The 24,481-nt window shown below is 43.6% G+C and overlaps 1 protein-coding gene across 1 annotated transcript in view; it reads left to right on the top strand.

Annotated features, from left to right (window-relative positions):
* The window catches only part of PCNX2 (pecanex 2), a 120,803-nt gene extending 101,712 nt beyond the window's left edge, over positions 1-19,091 (top strand). Inside the window, exons 28-34 of the mRNA XM_081186251.1 lie at positions 386-489; positions 7,351-7,495; positions 7,972-8,202; positions 9,067-9,341; positions 10,607-10,785; positions 16,562-17,022; positions 18,497-19,091. Of these exons, the coding sequence (XP_081042377.1) occupies positions 386-489; positions 7,351-7,495; positions 7,972-8,202; positions 9,067-9,341; positions 10,607-10,785; positions 16,562-17,022; positions 18,497-18,670 (1,569 nt within the window). The 3' untranslated portion in view covers positions 18,671-19,091. The remainder of the gene's footprint in view (positions 1-385; positions 490-7,350; positions 7,496-7,971; positions 8,203-9,066; positions 9,342-10,606; positions 10,786-16,561; positions 17,023-18,496) is intronic.
* Positions 19,092-24,481: the final 5,390 nt, after the last annotated feature.

The raw sequence follows: 24,481 nt of genomic DNA, 5'->3' as shown, positions 1-24,481 counted from the left end.
CCAGCAATACGTTGTGGTAAACATGGTACTCATTTTCCAGTGAGATAACAGGCTCTTGGGCTGACTCCAAAGAGCTCTTTCACTGAATTGGTTTTAAGAACTGGGGAGCAAAATGGAGGAGAAACATGATGGTAACATTTGAGAAAGCAGAAAGTGTTGGGAATGGAGAGAGAGTATGTATCTTGTTAGCTACTGGGTATGACCTGCTATGGAACTGATCTAGTGCACCTTACACTGATATGTTATGAAATTAAAGGACTTTAGTCACAAAGACAACAGTGATACTTTTTCTGCATATTTGCATCAAAGCACAATGGGTTGTTGCACCGGCAATGTTTTCCCCACCCCCTTTAGGATTAACTGAAAACTTTTAACTATTTTTCAGCCAATAGAGTGTGATGAAGATTCTCCTCTGGTAACTCTTTCCTTTGCCCTGTGCATTTTGGGTAGGAGAGCACTAGGAACAGCATCGCACAATATGGCCATCAGGTAATTTTATACCAATGCCATGGAAAGTATGGATGTAATAGTTTGCTGGGTTTTCATTTATCCTTAAATTCTGTAGGGGTAGTGGAAGAAAGGAAAAACACGAGAGATAGGTGTAAAATCATTTGTAAAAGAAATGGTTACAGTTACAAATGGCAGCATTTGTTACTTATTTGTCCCTAATGAAATACAAAACTTTATGATTATCTTGAGAGTTAATTTCACCAATGAAGCCAAAATAGCCAGATGAATTGGCAGAATTAGAAAAAGATTGTGTCCTTTTTGCATTGGTGATTTACAGTGTAAATATTGCATGTTTACCTGAAAAGTACATCCCACAGTGCTCAATGGAGCTTTCCCCCTAATAATAAGTGTGTATAAGGTTGTAGCACTAAAAGATTTTCCCTTGTTGTGCAGTTGAGACCATCCCTCACTTTTGTTGTTCCAAGAAGACATGGTTCGCAATATGGTGGTGGCGTTTTAATGAAAAATAGATAACTGGTTAAGTCATACTTCGGACTCACCAACTGATCTAGTGTGCATTTGAAACACCCAAGTTTCCATCCACTATAAAAGAGAGAAAAGTGGCGGGCATTTTATACACCTCCCTTTTAATGTTTAAGGTTTCTGCACAGGGGTGACAGGATCCTTTAATTTAAACCTCTCTTCAACAAACATGTTGAAGTAGCAGAACCTCTTGGCTGCCATGGGTTAGTTCACACATTGCCTTGACATGATCTGGGGTGCAGTGGAACATGACGTGGACAGTGCAATGATATTCAGAACCACCACACTTTCCCTGAAGCTGAATTCTTCAGGAGAAGTCATGTGCTTTAAATTTGGGGTAACTGTGGATGTGACATGACAGGACATGCAGCTGAATTTTCCCTCTTGGCTGTTGGGGAAGAGGAGGGGGAGCACATGATGAGTCAAAGGTTGATTAGGGCTTATTTGTGCTCATGCACATTAATTAAAGCCCAGTCTAAGCTGCCAATTATTCCTTTGTAGCCCTGCCCTACATGCAGGGCACTAGGTGGCCGTGGCTTCCTCACATGGCCTTCTGAGCCAAATAGGGAGGCTTGGCAGGCCAAATTTAGCCTATGGGCCAGAGGTTCCCCATCCCTGCAATAAACCATGGTTTCTCAGGATACGTGGATGCAGCTAATACAATAATGCCATTTTGATGCCTCTGCCATGCCTGTGCTTCACATGTGTGTGGATGGGTGCTGGGAACTGCACAAGGTGGAGGGTCTCATCTGTCCCTTATCACATTGGCATCAGGGCTGTGTATAAACCCATGACTCACCGCTAGGCCGTATGCCAAGAAGAGATTGGTTTTATTATGTACAGTAAAGTTATGTAGTATTTAGCAGACAGCAAGTAAGACTGGGCCTTTTATGTAGCTTGTTTCATGTTGATGCTACATTCATTTAAAAGCCATTACCGTTTACAAGGCAAAACGCATATTTAGAGAGCAACGCTGAGCTGTATGCTACTACATACAAAGTGAGGTTTACATTATATATGTACGATGGCAATTTGCATTCATTTACACATGAATTACCTTTAATCAATTAATGGGAAGATTTTAATGGTAAACCATGAAGGTAAATATTCTCATGCAATGTATGTAAATAACATTTCTGTTACCTGTCACTGTGAACGTCAGCAGAAGCCAAACATTATCTTTCAAATTATGCAGTACAGTTGCTAATTAAGAAGCACAGCATAGCTATAGTAAGGATGCATATCATTCTAGCTAGACAGCCTCTTATATGACCCAGCTATATTATTATTATTATTATTATTATTATTATTATTATTATTATTATTTAATTATGTATACCCCGCCCATCTGGCTGGGCTTCCGCAGCCACTCTGGGCAGCTTCCAACAAAAATTAAAATACAATGATCCATCAAACATTAAAAGCTTCCCTAAACAGGGCTGCCTTCAGATATCTAGATCTATTATTTTTATGGCTCAATAAATGGAGGCAGTTGTGATCAATGGTAATGGGGGGGACGACCAATGAAAAAACACATGTTTTCAAGAGGATCTGTTTTACTGGATCCAATTTCTGTGTCCTATTCTCTCTTTTTTTTTACTCATTTGTCACCCCGTTTTCTTCCCATTGACCGTTTCATTTCCTTCGCCTACTTTCCCAGATTGCCCCTCTTTCCATCTTACCTCTGTTGCTCCTCTTTCTGTTCAGTTGCTCAGATGCCAATCTGAGGAACTCCAAAAAGGAAGTGGGAAGGAGTTCTGCTCTTCCTACTTCAGGTCTATGCAGCTCTTAAAAAGGGGAAAGGTAGCACACTCACCACTTTATGATAAAGGGGGCAGTCAGCGGGTAGTAGGCTAAGCTCAGAGTCTTTCTCAGCACTGTTGCCCCATGGGCATCACACTGGAGACCCCAACTTAAATTGGTGCAGAATGCAGTGTCTAGAACGCTTGTGGAGCTCGGTGGTTCGCTCATATTACATCTACTCTTTGCCAATTACATTGGCCCAATTTAAGGCATTAAACTTAAACGGTTTGGGACCAGGCTATCTGAAGGACCACCTACAGATAGGTAGCCGTGTTGGTCTGCCATAGTCAAAATAAAAAAAATTCCTTCCAGTAGCACCTTAAAGACCAACTAAGTTAGTTCTTGGTATGAGCTTTCGTGTGCAAGCACACTTCTTCAGATACACTGAAACAGAAGTTGCCAGATCCTTCTATATAGTGAGAAGGTGAGGAGGGGTATTACTCAGAAGGGTGGTGGGAATGGGAGATTGGCAGATAGCTGAAGGACCACCTAAACTCTGGTCCAGAGGTAAGAGCCTTCAGGTTAGTTAGTATAAGGGACAGGCCGTTTCCTGTGGCGGCAGCTCCATATCTGTGAAATAGCCCTCTGCAGGGAAATGTATATGGCCTCTTTTTTGTTCACCTTTTATTTTATTCCAGTCTGTATTTAGTTAATTTTTAGTGCTGGGGTTTTATAATGCTTTTGTTTGCTCCTGCTATTTTTAATGTTATTTTTATTTTATTGTACTTTAATCATTTGGATTTTTAGTGTATTGTGAAAGTTACATGATTATGTTGTAAAGCACCTTGTGAGGATAAATATCCTGAGAAGAAGATTAAAAACCCATTAAATAAAATAAAATAAATTGGCCAACAGGCCAGAAGAAGAAGAAGGGCCCTGAGGGAGGTTTTGAGATTAAGAAAGCTAGGAAAATTTCAATATAACCTTATTAAAGTCTTCCCAAGAATGCATGTTAAACTGAGGAAATGCAATAGATTTGAACTAATAGATCTGCCATACATCGAAAAGAGAAATTTAGACAGTTTCGAGTAACAGCTTTGGTACAGTCATAAAATTTGCATATTTTATTTCATCTCTGCTTTCATAACCTGATCTCATCATATGGCACTGAAAGACATATAAAATATTTAAAATAATGGAGCTGCGTAATTGTCTCCTACTATTTTGCTCCTAATGTGAATCTACTTTGCTGTTAAGAAGTTCAAGTTGCTGAACTGGCTGTTTGCATTTAGGCAGACTGAGCCCTCGATGCATTTCTATAATAAGCTGAATTATTCCCGGTAATTGTGGATGTGGGTCCAATAAGAGCTCTCACCCAGAGCTCTATTGTTGCAGCCGATATCTTGTGCCACTGTTACCATAGCTGTTAATGTTATTAGTGAGATGATATTAAAATGCACGTTCCTTAGTAATAAATCCAAATCCCACTTTATAAAAACCCAGCAAATAAGCTGTTGCCTTCTCTGTGATCAGTAGTACATTTTCTTCTGGTCCAAGTACATCTGCAGATGGGCATAATATTTTAAGGGTCTTTGGATGCCCACCACCACTCGGAACAATTGCTGGCTCATCCTCCTCCCCAAGCTCAGTGGTGGCAGCACTGGCGGGGAAAATAGAAACATTCCATGTTCAAATCAGAAGCCCGGATGGCTTTCATAATTCTGGGACTGTTCCTGGAAAATTGGGGCGCTTTGCACAGTGCTGTCATGTGACTTCCATAGAAAAACAGGAAGCACACTTATACTGAGTCAGATGATTGGTCCCTCTAGCTTAGTATTGTCTGCTCTGACTGGCTGGTTTCTGTCAGGAGCTTTTTCAGCCCTTCTTGGAGACACCTGGGACCTGCAGGCAAAGCAAATGTTTTGCCCCTGAACTATGGCCCTTCCTGACTTCCACAAACATTAAAGTTGTGTGAACACTCTCTTTGTTACTCTGTGCTTATGATACCCATCTGACACTCAAAAGCTTTGCCTGTGCCCAATACAGTGGTACCTCTGGTTACGGACATGAACCGTTCCAGGGTGCCATTCACACCCCAAAAAGTCTGTAACCAGAGCGGTGCTTCTGTGCATGTGTGAAGCGTGATAGAGCGCTTCTGCGCATGCGCGAACCGCGCAGAATGCTTCTGCGCGTGCGCACGTGGCAAAACACGGAAGTAAACGCTTCTAGGTTTGCCATGTTCTTAACCTGAAAAAAACGCAACATGAAGCATTCGCAAGAAGAGGTATGACTGTATATGTGAGCTTTTCCATTCATGGTCAGTGCTGAAATAGAGCAGTCTTTCAAGAAGCTTTCCTCCTGCTGCTGTTTGTCAGTTTTAATAGTATGCTAGCAGAAACAAAAAATAGCAGCATTGTTTTGAAGCTCTGTAAGAAGAACAGAGAGTTTAAGAAAGTGCCCAGTCAAACCTCGGTTTCAATACAGCACTGCTACTTTTGGGCTATACACATTTTTTTCTACTCCTGAAAATAATTAAAAATGTTCCACTATGTGGGCAGTTCACATTTTATTTAATTTTTTAAAAAAGAAAGAGGAAGAAAATTCTGAATGGTAATATATATAAAAAAGAACTTCTAACATCCTCTCCAAGGACGCAATCAAAAATACGCTCTTGTAAAAATGGTAAAACCATGTTAGGTAGACGAAGCAACATCCTGTGGGGTTGAAACCAATGCTCCAAGGTCTAGTTCTGGTTTCCTGAAAAGCATAACCTAGTTTCCTGGAGAACAGGCTTCAAGGCAACTGCATAAGTAGTTTTTACTTTTTTTAAGAATAATAAACTCATGCAAACATCTGTTCTTTGAGTCTGAGGGGGATTGTAGCTCAGCGGAAGAGCTCGCACTTTGCATAGGGAAGGTCCCAGGTTCAGTCTCTGGCATTTGCAATTATACAGATCGGGGAGTCATTTTGGACTCACAGCTGTCCATGGAGGCACAGGTTAATTCTGTGTCCAGGGCAGCTGTCTACCAGCTTCACCTGGTACGTAGGCTAAGACCCTACCTGCCCGCGGACTGTCTTGCCAGAGTGGTGCATGCTCTAGTTATCTCCCGCTTGGACTACTGCAACGCGCTCTACGTGGGGCTACCTTTGAAGGTGACCCGGAAACTGCAATTAATCCAGAATGCGGCAGCTAGACTGGTGACTGGGAGTGGCCGCCGGGACCACATAACACCGGTTCTGAGAGATCTGCATTGGCTCCCAGTACGTTTCCGACCACAATTCAAAGTGTTGGTGCTGACCTTTAAAGCCCTAAACGGCCTCGGTCCAGTATACCTGAAGGAGCGTCTCCACCCCCATTGTTCAGCCCGGACACTGAGATCCAGCGCCGAGGGCCTTCTGGCGGTTCCCTCATTGCGAGAAGTAAGGTTACAGGGAACCAGGCAGAGGGCCTTCTCGGTAGTGGTGCCTGCCCTGTGGAATGCCCTCCCAGCAGATGTCAAAGCAATAAACAATTATTTTACTTTTAAAAGTCATCTGAAGGCAGCCCTCTTTAGGGAAGTTTTTAATGTTTGATGCTGTACTGTTTTTAATATTTGGTTGGAAGCCGCCCAGAGTGGCTGGGGAGGCCCAGCCAGATGGGCGGGGTATAAATAATAAATTATTATTAAATTATTATAGTGGGGAACGGGACAGAATCTTGGGAGAATGGCCAGTGAGAGCAGGCAATGCTGGGGGTAGATTGGCAAGGCGTCGGCCCTAAAGCTCAGCTGGTCCAGCGTGAGACTCTTAATCTCAGGGTTGGGGGGTTCAAGCCCCACATTGGGCAAACAATTCCTGCATTTTAGAGGGTTGGACTCAGTGGCACTTGTGGCCACTTCCAGCTCTATGGTTTGAATACAAGGCAGCCATTAGTGAAGGGAAGGGTCTCCTCTACTGCTATCAGGTCCTTAGAAGGTTAGCATTTTCTCACATATATAGATCCCAGGCATTCAGGACTTTATATGTCAACATAAGAACCTTAGATTGAGCCTGGTAACACCAGTGCAAATCCTGAAATATGGGTGCCAGTGGAGACTGGTCTGCTTGGACAAAAGGAGCACAGCCAGTCTCATTCTGCCCTCAGCCAGCCACCACCTGCCTTCCTGCCTTCTTAAATCCAGTACCGGGGATGGTACTTCCTGGGGGTGGTACTAGCTGTCAGCTTCTACTTCCTTAGTCTACATGCTGCTATTAGAGAACTCAGCAGGGAAAAGGAAGAATGGGACAAGATGAGAATTAGCAGGGGTTCTGACTTCACTTAATATTGGTCTCCTTCCCTACACTCTACCAGTTCCAATGGGCACCAGCTGCCACTACCAGTCAGCAATCTAGTGACAGTATTTTGCAGTTTTTTGGAGCTCCTTCAAGGGCAGCCTTACAGAGAGGACACTGCAGTAGTAGAATTAGGAACTTACCACAGCATGCAAAACTGTGGCCTGGCTATCCTTGTGCAGGAAATGCCCTAGGTGGTAAACCAACTGGGCCAGGAAAAAGATAAGCCCTGGCCACAGAAGCTGGTCCTCTAATGACAGTGTTGTTGGGTGAAAGAGATTAACTAACGACATTCTTCCACAGTTTAGAGTCCTTCCTCCATGGACTCCATGCCTTGTTCAAAGGAGACTTTCGGATCACATCAAGAGATGAATGGGTGTTTGCAGATATGGATCTGTTACACAAGGTTGTTGCTCCTGCAATCAGAATGTCACTGAAACTTCATCAGGCAAGTTTTCCTCGCTTTATGCTTTTCTCTAGCACTATTACCAATAATACTGTTTATTGGTAGTGTTATTAAAGCCAGTTCGTTTTAGAGTGTGAATTGAGTTCAAGGTAGACTTGGATTACTGCCTATTTGTTTGCCACAGTTTGAGTCTCTGACTCGGAGTAGATGTTCAGCCCATAAACTAATCAGATTTCCTTCCAAAGCTTTCAAGCGAAACTTTTCAGATCCATTTCAATCCTCAGGAGACTTCAGTGGGTGTGGTTTCTGCTTTTTTCTGTTTGGTGGAGGAGATAGTAGCTGCTCTGAACTCCCTTTCCTCTAATCATGTTAATCTCCAATGAAGTCTTTTCTGAGCTGAAGTAAACAGTTTTCTGGCAAATCTCATGGGGAGCAAGATTGCATACGCTGCTGCCAACAACCTCCATCTTCTTCACAGAACTTTTTGATCATAGCAATGCCTTTTCATTTAATAAAAGGACCAGTTTACCTGTCCGGATGAATATGAGGATCCTGCCATCCTTTATGAGGCAATTCAGTCATTTGAAGAAAAAGTGGTAATCTGCCATGAAGGTGATCCTGCCTGGCGTAGCGCTGTTCTCTCAAACAAAGAGGAGCTTCTCACTTTGAGGCATGTGGTGGAAGAAGGGACAGATGAATACAAGATTATTATGCTCCACAAAAGCTACTTAAGCTTCAAAGTGATCAAGGTACTACAGCTGCATAATTTTCATTGTTTTGCTCTTATGCTCATAATATGTCTCTCTCACACACACACACACAAATAAATGAATAATGATTGCCTAAAAAGATGTCCCCTGTCATGGACACACCAATTAGGAAGGTCGGCAAGAATCATATTCTCTCTTTAAAAAAGAAAAAGAAAAGAAAATACATAGGAAAGTCCTGAGTGCTCAGATACAACTAAGTGCAGGGCCACCATGAGACTTAACCATATAGCGATACAAACCCACATGATCTGCACCTCTGGAGATTACTCCCTGTGCTGCAATATAAAGCTAAGTATCTTGTGTTTCTTTCTTTCTTTATTTTATTATTATAGTAAGAAACAATTCAGGAAAAAAAGATAAAACACAGCTTTAAAAAAGAAAATTAACAATGTATCATCACACAAATAACAATATATGATTAACATCCTGTTGAAAGTCTACCTGTGATCATTTCATTTTTCCTGAATATTTTATTTATCGTATTCCTGATGGTGCATGTAGTTGAAGTTTTTCTTGCATTCTGTTGCACCAATGCTTTACAGACATCAAGAAACAATCTGTTGATTTGTCTACCTTCCCTTGCCCTTCGCTATATGAGTAAATGTTACCATATACAAAGAGTTATTACTTTTCCCCAGTGAAGATGGATGAGTATAAGTACTGCAGTTAACAAATGGATTACCATATTATTACCGATACATATTATTTGTTCCTGTATATATCCTGTTGAGCCTTGAAGTTATTAAATACCATCGAAAAACAAATGCATAAAGCTTTCCTTTAAGATTTGCGCTTAAGGTGTTTTGGGAAGCATGTTGGCATATCCATATGTCTGCTTTTTAGGTTAACAAGGAATGTGTCCGAGGGCTCTGGGCTGGACAGCAACAGGAACTGATATTTTTACGCAACCGCAACCCGGAGCGAGGCAGCATCCAGAACAACAAGCAGGTTTTGAGAAACCTGATTAACTCCTCGTGCGACCAGCCTCTGGGGTACCCTATGTATGTTTCCCCTTTAACCACATCCTATATAGGGACCCACAGACAACTGAAGAATGTTTGGGGTGGACCAATTAGCCTGGACAACATCAAAAGATGGTTCAGAAACAAGTGGCTTAGGTAAGCTGGTGGCACGGCAGCAGATGTTCAGTCACATCTGGAAATGAGTTTGTGTATGTGTTCTTTTGTAGGGGGAGCAGGGCTCTCAAAATATATAAATTGCTTGGGGACGTACAGCTTTTTCCTCTTAACGCCCTTCACTCGAGCCCAAGGTTTGTGTACACCTGAGTTGGGTCAGAAGAGAAAGTGTGCTGAGTGCCTGCCTGCCCTCCCTTTAAACAAGTGTGAAGGCTCCATGTGCTGAACTTCTTGTTCTGTTAAAACAACATAGAGCATCTCCTTGTTGTTGCATTTGCTGCTTTCCTGGAGTTCTTCCTTTCAGGAATTAAAGCACGGTGCAATCCACAAGACCTTGTGTTTACTCTCCTTATAGTATTTATTTGCCACCAAGTAAACGGGTGGCACTGTGGGGGACGTGGGTGGCACTGTGGGTTAAACCACAGAGCCTAGGACTTGCAGATCAGAAGGTCAGCGGTTCGAATCCCCGCGACGGGGTGAGCTCCCATTGCTCGGTCCCAGCTCCTGCCAACCTAGCAGTTCGAAAGCACGTCAAAGCGCAAGTAGATAAATAGGTACCGCTCCGGTGGGAAGGTAAACGGCGTTTCCGTGCGCTGCTCTGTTTCACCAGAAGCGGCTTAGTCATGACGGCCATATGACCTGGAAGCTATACGCCAGCTCCCTCGGCCAATAAAGCGAGATGAGCGCTGCAACCCCAGAGTCGGTCACGACTGGACCTAATCGTCAGGGGTACCTTTACCTTTAAAGTTAACAGAAAAAGCAAAAAAACAGTTGTACACAGATATAAATGTTTGAATGCTAATGAAACCATAAAATCTTGCACAACATAAAACTCACAAACTGAAAGTAACAACCAGAAAACAGAAGTTGACAGCAGTACAGTGCCAAACTACAGAACTTACAAAAAGATGTGGGTGGGGAAATAAAAAGTGCCTTCAGCTGGTGCCCAAAATGCCAATGTAATCTGTGGAAGGGATTTCATTGCTGGGCTGCCGCTACCGTAAAGGCCCTGTTTTACATCTGCTTCAGTGATTCTGGTCTTGAGTCATCGTTGCCTGCTGAATTCCTTGCATTTCCTATATTCAGGTAGCTGCTAACTGACTGAGGGAGGCTCACTGTGACCAAGTGTCCTTCATGAACAATGGAAGACTTTCCCTCTCCTCACTGCTGTGAGTCCTTTTCATAGCCAGCTGTGGGTGCGCCTGACCATTTTGGGGTCCCCTTTTGTTCCCTTGTATTTTAAACAGGATGCGGAAAGACTGCCATCCAAGCCACAACAGTGGAGGAAACCTTGAGGAAGGAGCGAGTAGAAATGGATCTTCCAGCAGCAATCCAGTTAATAATTCAAGTCAGAGCAGCAGCTCCCAGCATACGAGGAACAGCACACCCCAGCTGCAGCCATCTTTGAAAGTTGCTCAGTTTTCAGGTATTTACACTATTCATTTATTTTGCTTTTTGCTTTACAATATCTATCAGGGGGAGTGCAGCAAAGGTAAGATTCGGTTCACGACACTCTTGGGTGCTTCAGAAAGTGGGCCAGTTCAACTTGGACTGCTTTCAGGAATGACCTGCTTCTCCCTGGATACGAATCGGAACCTCACTTTGGAAAATCCACAGTCTTTTATATCTCCTTAATGACTTACACAGGTGTCAGGTGTGGAGGTGGTTGCTTGTGAGTAACCAGGCAGGACTCCGACCTGTCTTTTACAGGTTTTATTGGTGCAAACTATTTACAGTGCAGAACCCCAAAGTTCATGTCTGTCCCAGTCACTTGCAGATTCTGGGAGTGCCCCTTTCCGGTTTCTCCCCCAGCACAAGAACTTAGACACCCCAAATCTCCACCTCCCCTCCTTATGTTTCACCCCTCTGCGCAAGCAGGGCAACGGAAGCAGCATGGGTGCCTCCTGGCTGGCTGGGCTAGGTGAGGCGCTTGGGCTCTCCTTCGCATCTTCAAGCCCTCCCTTCACCCGGCTACCCACCTCCCCCTCAGCTCCACTGGAGGTGTGAGGAGCTGCTTCTCAGAATCACCGGAGGCTCTCTCTGCGTCCCTCCCCCATCCCCTGACAACAGGCAAATGAACAAATGGCTATAACCTTTTGACCAAACTGGGTGGCATTGGCTAGGGTACTAGTCATTTCTGAGCAGTTGAAGATGGCTAAAGATCAGACAAATAGGTGCAGAAGTTTCTATGATCCTTTCTACAAATATTTCTTTATGTGCCCTTGCAAGGATGAAATGATCCAGTATGAGATATTGGATTTGTTGAGCCTTCAGGTTAGCTGCATTTGCTATATTTAGGTATAGATTCTACAGCTACTTGCTGAAACTTCAAGTCCTTGCCATTAATAGGCAAGGCTGGAAATGATCTTCCCATAAATTAAAACTGCAATAATAATAATAATTTATTATTTTTACCCCGCCCATCTGGCTGGGTTTCCCCAGCCACTCTGGGCGGCTGCCACAGAAACCAAAAATACACTAAAATATCACACATTAAAAACTTCCCTGAACAGGGCTGCCTTAAGATGTCTTCTGAATGTCAGGTAGTTGTTTATCGCTTTGACATCTGATGGGAGGGCGTTCCACAGGGCGGGCGCCACTACTGAGAAGGCCATCTGCCTGGTTCCCTGTAGCTAGATTAGAAGTGCAAGATTAGAATTGCTGCTGTGTCTTCTAACTTGGCCCAACTGAACACATATGACTGTTTATTCTTGTAAAACTAGTGCTGGAATAATTGGGAAGGCAGGCTTAATTGCAATATAATAATCACGAGATGCCAAAGTGGGTTTAAATGTTTCTTAATTTAATATTTAATTATATTGGCATCTGCGAAATTCGGTTATAGGTTTTTTTTATGACCTGAGTAGAACCAGGCGCAATGGGAGTGGGTTAGATGCCTCAAAAAAGTGTCTTAAGTGTATAGGGGAGCCTTTGTTTCCTAAATGTTTGCAGATATTTGGTTATTTATGTGCAAATATGGGTGGTCTACTGTACAGCACTGCAACCATTTAATTAAAAGACAAATATGCAATATTTCTGGACAGTGGTCAGCTTAGCTGCTGAAATTGTGAACAGATGTTTGGCCACACTTGACTGTGAACACCAGGGTACCAGATTCCCTTGTTTCACTTCCTAGCTGTAATTTTTTATATAAAGGTATTAACATTAAAATAATCAACAGACCCAGAAACAGAATTTAATCCAGACTCTGAGCTTGAAGAAGCGAATGTTCAAAATAAGGGTATTGTTGCAGCAGAAGTTTGCTGTGAAGGCCTGCATCTAATTACAGTTTAAAGTGGAAGATTCCCTCCAGTTCTCTTCCAAACTGCAGCGCTATCTGAGGATGCATGTTCAAAGGTGTGCCAGATGATTAATAGCGTTGCGCCTCTTTAATAGGAACCACAGGGCTTAGACTCGGGGGCCACCACAACCTGTCATGCCAGCTCTGAAAATAGGCTGTTTGTTATTTTAAGCAGGAAAAGTAGAAATGCTTACTGGTGCATTGCTAATAGGTGAGCAAGATGCACATCCAGTTCCGTATTGCTGATTTTAATGACTTTTAAAAAATTGTTTTAAATAGTTTGTCTTTACTGATAATTTTACTGTTTTATTATTTTTTGTAAGCTGCTTTGAGGGGTTTTTTTACAATCACTTAGTATATAAATTTTATGAGTAATGTATATAAATTTACACACACACACACCCCAAAAGTGGCTAGGCTACTCATTAAACAGGAACAGCATTAACAGTATATGTGCATTACATTCCATCAGCATCCCACGAGGTTAAGTTCCCTGTTCCACTAGAGAATAGTGGATTGGTTTTTATTTACCAGGAGATGACCTCACATTTGCGATGACAGCATGTAGCTTGTTTTGCTACAAGTCATGTCAAAAGGCCTAAAGGGGGTTGATTCTTTCTCAGCTTAAGCATATAACCATGACCATTGGTTCAATTCCAGTTAGTGTGAATGATTTATAGATTTTGCTATTACTGGAATATTTTAATTTTAATAACATAGAATTATTCACAGAATCACCAAGTGGCCTGCATTACTTGTATACAGTGGTGCCTCGCAAGACGAAAATAATTCGTTCTGCGAGTCTTTTCGTCTTGCGATGTTTTTCGTCTTGCGAAGCACGGTCCGTCGCAACTGCGCCTCTTCAAGCGGCTTTAAGAAAAAAGCGCAAGACGTTTTCATCTTGCGAAGCAAGCCCATAGGGAAATTCGTCTAGCGAAGCAACGCAAAACCGAAAAACCCTTTCGTCTAGCGAGTTTTTCGTCTTGCGAGGCATTCTTCTTGCGGGGCACCACTGTGTTATTATATTGCAACGTGAGCCAGTCTCTCCTTTTGACTGCTGCTACTTTTTACTATCCAATAACTCCTTCTCATGACAGCAGAGAAGATTTCCAATTGCAGCTGAGCCTCTGAAGTCATTTGCTCCAACCCAGACCTTTGAGCTGCTATACTAGTAATGTTAAACCGGGATGCTTCGGCAGGTGCCCTTGTGCTGGTACTGCAAGCTGATCCTGGTACTCTGATGCAATTGTATATCTCAGTGTCCTGAATTGGAACTGCATCACAAGAGCATCTCACACAAAGCCTTTGCATGGCACACATTTAAGGACCGGCTGTGTCTGCGCTGCATCGTCAGAGCAACTCCAGGTGACTTAAAGAGTTAGCGGGGCTCTTTTGTTATGAGTTTCATCATCATCATCGTTTTATTTGTATGCCGCCTTTCCTTAGTTGAAACTATGCTTACGACATGACAAGATTTACATAATTACAAACATGACAGAAGTCATAAACAATAAATAAAACACATTAAAAAGTACACAACCAAACGGAAACAATTTCCACGTAAATCGTAAGATCTAAAACTAAAGATGCAACAATAATATTGTATCAATAAACAATACTCCAGCCCAAGAATCTGTTCAACAGCTTCAGCTTTTGTAGCTGGAGTCAGTCAGCGCTCCACTCTCCCAGGCCAGGTGGGAAAGGGTCAGCAAGACAGGGTGCAGATCTTCCAGGACTCACAGCCAGGATGGTCTCATTTAAAACAACACAGATTAAAATTAAAAACAATTTAAAAGCAGCTGCAGTCCTTGTGAAGCCTGTCAAGCCCTGCTCCAAGCCAGGTGGAAAGAGGCAAGGGCAGGGTTCTCTGGGCCCTCAGCAGGCAGTCCTCCTGGGTAGCAGCAGCAGCAGTCCTTAAGAGCCTGAGTTTGCTGTGCACAAGGTACTTGTGGAGCTGTTGCTTTGTTGGGTTTGTTTGTTTGCTTCCCTTCCTCCAAAAAGCTCCAAGCAGCAACTGTCAGGTTTGTCATCTTTGTCATCTTTTATTCCCACACAACAGCCCTGTAAAATAGGTTAAGCAGACACACACACACACACACACACACACACACACACACACACCCCTACCTGAACTTAAAGGCTGAGTCAGTGTGAACCCAAGTCTCACCCACTAAAGTCCAGCACTTGTGTTCCTGCACTAGAGTGGTTTTCAGTGTCCCTCCAAGCCCCTATGCACTTATACCTAGAGGATGGGGGCTTCGAGAGGTGCATAGGATTGAAAATTTATTTCTTGCAGGATTGCTGAGCAAAACTTGCTGTTCTTGTGCAGAGAAGCAAAAGATGATCCATAAGAGTTCCTAGGAACCTAATGACTATTACATGTAACATGGATAAGGAAATGTTGCACTCCGGATGCTGTTAGACTCCAGTTCTCATCAGCCCCAGCCAGCACAGCTAACAGTGGGGGCAGAGGCAATTCTAGGGTGGGGCGACTGGTGCGGCAGCACTGGGTGCTGCCCTGCAGAGGGTGCCACAGCAATGCTGTAGAGCAGAGCACAAGAGAATTTTAGCGTTGCACTGGGCACCACTGAAACTGGAGGGCCCAAAGTCTGCCACTGGTGGGGGATAATCAGAATTGTGGTTCAGCAACACATTGGTTCCCTGTCCGTGTCTCACAAATCCGCTAGTCCACAGTAATGGCTGTGACATCAAAAGATTTGGGCGGCGAACATTTTAATTTATTTGAATAACAGAGCCAATGTTCAGTGTTGCTTTCAAAACACAGGTATAAAAGCAGCATGGGGAAGCCACAAATGGCGCATGTAAGATCCCTGCTGTTAATGTTACAGAGACATTTGCTCAAGCAGATGTTCTGGGCATTCAGGACTTGTTTGTTTATTGTCTAAACAACTCATATGGAAGAGGCGAAAAGAAACCTAGATATTACTGCCACGGTTAAATTACTCCTGCTGCTCAGTTAACCTCTTCCCAATTCAGCGAGTACAGCCAAGGCACTCCAAGGGGAAATCTTGGCTTCTCCACAGTCGTAAGGACAATTAATGTGAAAAGCAAGGGGAGGGGCGGTTCAAATAGGTCAGCTCAGTGCTCCTTTCTGATACCAACAATAAAGATTCACCACATTCTCAAGCCTCTCTGTTCAGAGGTCCAGTGTCATTCTGCTCAACCTTCTCTTGTTTCATGGTCTTATGCCTATAGTCATGGTATCGGTAATGTTTACACTGGCACTTTCTGTCCTCTTTTGGTGACCCTTCCCTGCTTCCACTCTGCTCCCAGTACTTTCCCCTCGCTCTCATCTCATTCCATGTTTGTCACTGAGCAAGCCAGCAGATGGGCAATCGCATCTAAAATCTGTAAGGTAGAGTTATGCTTGCACAAGCCCACTTCTGAGGTAAGTCCCAACCCATTCAGATCAGTGATAAATAAATTAGGGCTTAAGAGTGACTCTTTCTCTGAATCAGAGCCAAGGGATTGTGTGTTGGATTATGACCATTGCTTATAAGACTGTGTTCCTATGCCAAAGCTGGAATCCTAAAGATACTTGGAGACTTGGAAGCGAGTCTCATTGCAATCTGTGGGATTTACTTTCAATAAAGCACAGTTAAGAACTGCTGTAAAAGTCTTGGATGTTTTGCCATGGAATTGCATTGGAATGGATGCATAGTTTGGATGATGTCACCTACTAATTGTCCAGATTGCCAGTAGCACTCTGATTTTCTGTATCCCTAAAGCTCTGTGGGATTTTCGGGATAAAAAACGTTTAATTGTTATCCTTGGTACTTCCTACTGTGCACTAATTGGATCGAGGCGGTACATTTTGAAGGCTATTGCTGGAGCTGTCATTTCCCAAAATAATCCTTTCTTCTCTCCCTCTCTCTCACAGGCAGAAGAAAGTTCAGGAGCCAGTCTGTTCAGACACACGCTGCCTTAAACCAAAGGCCCCCTCGTTCAAGTCATTCTGGTCCCATCGTAGACAGCCACCAGCCATTCATCCAGACTTCTACTTCTGCTCATGAAATTGCCCACGGGCTTTCTGGCAGCCAGCTGTCCTTCCACAATTCAGCAACCTCCGTCTTCTCCCAGACTCCTGCCATCCCTACCCTGGGCCAGCTCACAGTGCAGGAGAGAGCTGGCGCAATGCTTCGCTCTAGCCTGGCTTCTTCCACCAGTTCAACGCTCAGCCTTTTATTTGGCAAGAGAAGCTTTTCGAGCGCTTTGGTTATTTCCGGGCTCTCAGCTGCCGACGGAGGAAACACCACAGACACCCAGTCATCCAGCAGCGTTAACATCGCAATGGGACCGTCTGCTAGAGCAGCAAGCCGTACTATGCAAGAGACCACGCAGGTAAGAAAAGGCTACCCAAAATGCCGCTGGCGGATATTTTTCTATTGACTCGTTCACCCCAGTGCCCCACACTTAGTCCACACAAGCCACCTCCTCGCTATGTGGAGTGTGGAAGCAATAAAGATTTTGATAAAGAGCAGTTGAGCAACTCCCTCTCTGTTGGGAACAGAACACTACTTGTATTAATATCACATCATCTGAGATTACCAGATGGAGACAAAGTAGTGGAGTATTATAAAAGGATAATGGAGGTCTCAGAGCTGTCATGTCAAATAAGGCACGGGATGCTTTACTCAGGAATAGATTGGCATCCTAATACTATAAGTCTGCTGTAAATTTGGCAAGCTGGCTGGCGCTGTGACATTCTCGCTCCGCTTTTCCAGTCAGAAGCAACCCAAAACCCGTTTGCTAAATATGGTATTAGGACTTAATAAGCTAGTGATTTAAGGGATCCTTGCCAACACTGCCTCTTTCCCTGCTTTGTCTCGGCAAAAGCCGCATCAAATACTGTAATGCAACAGGCCTTCCATCAACGCTGTGCTGTGGCTGGGGCTCTGCTGGGGCTGGGGTAAAATCCCAGCCCAGAATTTACATCTTGGCCAGGATCTAAACATGAGCTTACCTAAGATGCTTCCAGGGGTGAACACGGATGCAACTGATTTTCCATTCTTCCTTCCATCCTCTGTGTGCTCCTGTGGATGGACTCTGACATCTCCGAGAGCAGCTTTTTTATACAATTATTTATTTATTCCAATCATTTATAACCCACTCTTTAGCTGGAAAAGCTCCCAGAGTGGCTAACAAAGCAATGCACCACAGAGGCATTTGGGGGGATGGGACCAAGGTGAAAACACAGACCTAGACATCCTTGGTGCCTATTATTAATTTATATCCTGCCCTATACCTGGAGGTCTCAGGGCAGTTCACAAAACAGATCACAATATATAAAATAAAACAATAACCCAATAATATACCCCCCCAAAAAGAGCCAAATTTTAAAAGGGTATAGGATGTTGATCAGGTCAACCAAAGGCCTGGTTAAAAAGGAACATTTTTGCCTGACGCCTAAAGCTGTATCATGAAGGCACCAGGCAAACTTCCCTGGGGAGAGCATTCCACAGAGAGGGAGCCACTGCAGAGAAGGCCCCGTTCTCGTGTTGCCACCCTTCAGACCTCTCAAGGAGAAGGCACATGAAGGAGGGCCTCGGGAGTTGATCTCAGGGTCCAGGTAGGTTCATATGGAAAGAGGCAATCGTTGAGGTATTACGGTCCTGAGCTGTTTAAGGCTTTATAGGTCAAAACTAGCACTTTGAATTAGGCTTGGAAACTAATTGGTAGCCAATGCAGTCGGACCAGGATCGGTGTAATATGCTCAAACTGCCCATGCAGAAGAGTACATGCCAATTGTTCTAAAACACCATTTCAAAGGTTACTTAAGACACTGCTGACACAATCTCCTTTTCTGTTTTAAAAGCAATCGTCTGAGGATTACGAAGCAACTGACACGAGTGAATCCAGACAGCGAAGAGATCTGGGTGCTGCGCATGCTCTTCTGATGAGCCACATGCTGGAATGTAGGAGAGCCAGCCAAGAGGACATGGCGTTGGAAGACACAGGTTCCCAACACAGTCTTTCAGAAGAGCAGTAAAGAATCCACTTTCACCAAGGGCTAAAGCTCTGTTCACAAGACATCAAAACACATCTAGCTTCACGTCCCAGACAAAATTGAAGGTTATTCCAAGTATAACAAAAAGCAAACAAACACAACACAAAATGTAAAGTATCTATTTTTTTAATTCTTCAGTGAAAAATATTACAATATAGAAGCAAGATGTTCTACGATTGGCATTTAGTGCTATCCAAAAGCGCTGGGCGACGTCATCTCAAGTTCATGAAAATTCAAATGCGATCTGGAAAAAAAGTCAACAACTTGTCTTGACTTTCCTTCCCCCGAAGTGCTAATATTTTTCAGATGGAACTTGGAAAAGATTTGAGGAGGGAGCAAGAACACACATACGTGGAACTAAGACTGAAAGCAACAGAAACTCTGAATGCATCTCCGTGAAAAAGCACATCAACATCTGTCTCTTGTTGTAACCAAACAGATGATTGCATGCTAAATAACTGGCATTTTATACATAATGCATCAGAAACAATTGTTTTTTTTAATTGAAGCAATGAATGTGTAATAGGAGAGAAAACTGCATACCCCAACATTAGTATGCAGAATCTTTTTTTAAAAAAAAAGGAAAGTCAAAAGGAAGGCCTCATTCTTCTGTTTGTTTGAAGTGTTATGCAGCTGACAATTATGTGCCGCAACATATTAATCCAGAAGGTGGCCCACTGCATGCAGTCATAATGAAATAGTATATGAAAGTGCCAGGCTGCACATTGCCGTAAACCAAATATAGCCAATGCATGAAAAGCCTTCACAAAAGCCAATGGTGCTCCTTATTTGCAAACAAAGCTGCTTTTTCTAAAAGGACTGCATAGCCTTGCAGTCCTGATTTGGTTGGCAGAAATTCATGCCTATTTCTGAAACCAAGAGACACAAAAGCACTACGATGCTCTTTCACATACACAAACACAGACAAACATGTTGAAGTATTTTTTTTGTAATTAAAGACTTTACAACTACCAGTGTCTGGTTCTGCTGTTGTTGTTTGACTACCTCTAGAGGGACGCACAACATTTCTGCTCTTAATTTCACTGATAGCCCACAACCATTATCAGGAACTAAGACAAGTAGTTGATTCACAGCCAGGCAGGGGCAAAACTAAGTTTTATTTCACCCAGGTCAAACACCCAGTTTGACACACACAGGCTGGGTGCCTCAATGGCGCCCCTGTGGAGGCTTCAACAAGGACAAAAACCAAAACACCTCAGGTAGCGCCCCCATAGCTACAGCTCTGCAGCCAGAGATGATTGGAAATGTTTTGTGAGTAGGGGACAAGTATTCACATTGCTTGGAAGCAAAAGTGTATGTTGTGGGATACATGAACAAAGCCTGGGTGTGCAAGTAAGGCAGTCATATAAGCATGTTTATTGGGCTTCTGCTGCATCACAGTGGCTTGCAACATTTGGTCAGCTGTAGAGCAGGAAAGTGATCGTCATTGGACAGCAAGAATGTTGCATCACCAGGATTCCTACAATACACGCCTAAAATTGATCCCCTTACAATTTTTGTGGAATTGTGAGGGCCATGTTTATCACCTCTTTTAGGTGAAGGTAAAGGGACCCCTGGCCATTAGGTCTAGTCGTGACCAACTCTGGGGTTGTGGCACTCATCTCGCTTTACTGGCCAAGGGAGCCGGTGTACAGCTTCCGGGTCATGTGGCCAGCATGACTAAGCCGCTTCTGGCGAACCAGAGCAGTGCACAGAAATGCCATTTACCTTCCCGCCAGGGCGGTACCTATTTATCTACTTGCACTTTGACATGCTTTCGAACTGCTAGGTTGGCAGGAGCAGGGACCGAGCAACAGGAGCTCACCCTGTCGCGGGGATTCGAACCGCCAACCTCCTGATCGGCAGTCCTAGGCTCTGTGGTTTAACCCACAGCGTCACCCGCATCCCTAATCACCTCTTTTACTAGCCTATAACTCTGTGCCCCAAACAATACAAACTATGCATCAAATCTGACAGGAAACTGTGTGTGGAGGTTGAGGTGGGGCCTCTTTAGGTATTCAAGGCACAGACCCAATTGGAGCCTGCAGGCCCAATTGGTTCTTCCCCTTGAGCAGTGCCTGCTCCTGAGGCTGCCTGACATTGGCTGAATATGCAGGCAGTCAGGATTCTCTTCCCTGGTGGGCAAGGAGACCTCTGGGTGCCCTGCTGACCTTGAGAAGCCTCCAAACACCTTCCCCTGTCAGGTAAGTGCTTGGGGCAGGGGTGGGCGGCCCACAACACCATCATTACCCAAGAAAGGTAAGCAAACGTACACATCAAATTCCAAACAGGCACTTGGGACACAGGAACTTGGTCTCTTGCATGCTGTGAACTGCCCTGAAATCTTTAGATGAAGGTATATAAATTTAATAAATAATATTTTCCAATAATATTATTCCAATGTGAAGACTAGGGTGGAAATGTGCTGTTTCTCGGGGGGGGGGGGGGAGGAGGAGAAGAAGAAAACTCTAAAATCTCAAAGATTTGTACTGAATTTACTTGGGGTGGAAGAGAAAATGTTGCCAAGGATTGTATGGATGCAGAGAGATGGCCGGCTGCTGCTCTTCATTTTTGGGAGAAAGACAGCAGAAGTTTCCATGGTTTTGAGCCTCTGCAGCAGAATTAGCTTCCTCTTACCTCCCTTTTCAGTGGCTGTCAGTGAAGCACACAGCCAGTGCCGGATTTACGTATAAGCTAAACAAGCTATAGCTTAGGGCCCCACTCTCTTGGGGACCCCAAAATTTTTTTAAGAAGAAACAATTGGGTGTACATTTCCAAAATATAAGATATAAAACAAATAGAATAAAACCTACATATAACAACAGTGTTTTGTGTTGTGTAGGCTCCTATTTGTTATGTGCAAATGGCTTTAGATACCTATTAGGTCCATAAATTACCATATAGCACATATTCAACACAAAAAACAGCGACAATTTGTTGTTGACAAAGGACAGCAGGACATATAAAGGGCCCCATTACCTTCAGTAGCTTAGGGCCTCATCAAACCTAAATCTGGCCCTGCACACAGCTATAAGAAATAAACCGCAACAGCTCCCAATACTCATTCAGCTGCAAGCTCCTCTTCCCTTGCACCGGTCTGTGTTTTGCAGAAGACTACTGGAAAGGAGCACAAGGCACCTCTGCATGGTGCTTTTTGGCAGTTCCAGCTGCTTTTTTCCTCCACATCAGAAGAGCCCCACTGGATCACACTAAGGCCAAGCTAGCGCAGCACCCCATTTGCCACAGTGGCAAACTAGATGCCTCTGGGAAGCCCCCAAGCAGGACATGAGCCACTGTTTGTTCCCCAGCAAAGACTTTTTGTGGCTCAGCTTTTGTTTTTTTAATCAGGCCATGCCTAGCACAAAACTTTTGGCCCATCTTTAGTTCAGTTCTGCAGAATTCCTGCAAATAGGTGATTGGAGCCTGGCCTCTGCCAATCCTCACATGCCTACAGAGCAATCTCTAGCCCTCTTTGTTGTACTAATTCCTCAAGAATTGCTTTTACCACACCTGTGTATATGTTTTAGTTCTTATTTCTCTAGAAGCGAAAGAGCTTGGTGAGTTAGGAAATGGTGCATAATCTCATTTAAGCCTTTGTTTGAAATCTATTCATCACATGCCTGCATCGCAGAAATTTCCGTGTGAATGCAAAAATCTTACTCTGCATTGGATCAAATGCAGTCCGGGCTAATGTACAGCTTCTGTAAACAAATGCTCCATGATTAATCACAGGGCAGCTGCATTCTGAGATGAGCACAAATATTCATGGGCAAAAGCTTTGATGCCTTTCATATGATAATTGCAGCCAACACATGAGGCGCTTTTTTACGGTGTTACAAGGATCACTTTCTTCTGCCAGGCAATTCTGTAATAGTTGGGAGGCAAACCGGAAAATGATACACCTGTCACATATTCTCTCCGATTTTAAACTATTTGTGCAAACTCGCATTGTGTTTGCTTCTCATTTTCCTGGAATGAATTCAAGTCATCTTTCATTCCCAGATGCACAGCTGTCCCATGTTGATTTTGAGGGCATTGTTTACAGAAGTCACAAGCTGAAAAGCACACGGGGGGGGGGGGGGGAGTTGGTGCTGGAAAGGATTTTAAGGTGAAGGCTGCACCAAACCCATTTTGTCAAAATCTGCATTGTTTAGCTCTGCACTGCTCCAATACTAATCTTTACGCATTTCCTATGCCTATGTATTTTGCATCCCCATACAGTGGTACCTTGGGTTAAGAACTTAATTCGTTCTGGAGGTCCATTCTTAACCTGAAACTGTTCTTAACCTGAGGTACCACTTTAGCTAATGGGGCCTCCCACTGCCACCACACGATTTCTGTTCTCGTCCTGAGGTAAAATTCTTAACCCGAGGTACTATTTCTGGGTTAGAGGAAGCATCTGTAACCTGTAACCCGAGGTACCACTGTAATTGCAAACATGGGTTTCCTCCTTATATATATCAATCACCTCTCAGCCAATTCACTTAAGGCAGTTATTGGTAGAATGGCTTCCAATTTAATAGACATGATAACTGGCTGCCCATATGCTAGGTTCTTATATTCATTTACAAGGCTACTGACAACCTGGGTCCAGGATACCTCAAGCACCACCTGATACCTTATATCCCTGCTAAATCACTAAGGTCTTGGAGGGGGGGGGGAGTCACTGTTAGTGGTCCTCCCCTGACTCAGGTGCATAGCTCATCCACCAGAAGCCATGCATTCAGTAACATGGGCCTGATTTAATGGAACTCCCAGGTGAGGTCAAACATTTAAAGAGGAGAAATCATGGTGGGGAGCCCATGGTACAGGCATTTTGGTTTCATTTCTTTAAAATTGTTTTCTACTGCTTGGTGTTAATCTTTATTTTTTCCCCTATCTGTGGTTGCTCTGCTTAGGAGGCAAGTCTTTTTAAAATAAACCCTCTCATTATTGGATCTCCTTTAAAACCACTGCTTTTTAAACTTGCTATTGACAGTTCTCCAGACTGTATTCCAACTGATATTCTTTTAAATGTGTTGTGGGAGGGGGGATTATTGGTTTGCTTTTGTTCTTATTTGTATTCTGTACTCTGTCTTTTTTATATAGAACTTTTTTGTTGTGAACCAGCCTGAGATCTACAGATGAAGGATGGTATACAAATGTAATAAATTACTATTATTATTCCACTGCCAGAACTAGCTTGAGGGAGAGTAGTATTCACAGCAGAAACCACTCAGAAGTCAGTCTCATGATACTGAACGCCAAGCCATAGCACAGCGAGTCACTACTAATGCTGGCCAGATCAATTTTCAATTTATTGTGTTAGTGCAAGATATTTTCACTCTGCTTGTACTGGTGAAATAACTTGAGACTCCATTGCACCCAGCAGGTGTTCCTTCACTTGGTGAACAGCTGCTGTAATGGCTCCCGTCACCCCTCATTCCACACACAGATGTGCTGCTTCTATGGGAACAGAAGCCAGTGTAGAAAAAAGCCAGAGATAACTTCATCCATTCTTGGTTCTTTATAGAGGCTCCGAGAACACTATAAGTGAACTGTGAAGGTTAGTCTTCCCATTGTTTAGATGGAGAACTGAGGCAGTCAGAAAGCGCTTTATGTAAAATCACTGAGTGGTCATTGTTGGCGTGTAGCCATTCCTGGCCAATTTCTGCTTCTCTTTTCTTTCTGAAGCAGGTAAAATGCAACACCCAGGCACAAAAGTAGAGGAGCTGAGGAAAGCTGTGTTCAGTGGGCTTCTGCTTCAACAGTCAGAATTCTTAAAAGATGGAATTGTTCTTTTCCCTCCTCCTA

Source organism: Podarcis bocagei (assembly GCF_964188305.1).
Source record: "Podarcis bocagei genome assembly, chromosome: 3".
Taxonomy (NCBI): Eukaryota; Metazoa; Chordata; class Lepidosauria; order Squamata; family Lacertidae; genus Podarcis; species Podarcis bocagei.
Note: the sequence above shows the minus strand (reverse complement) of the source record. Positions and strands in the feature narration are given on the sequence as shown.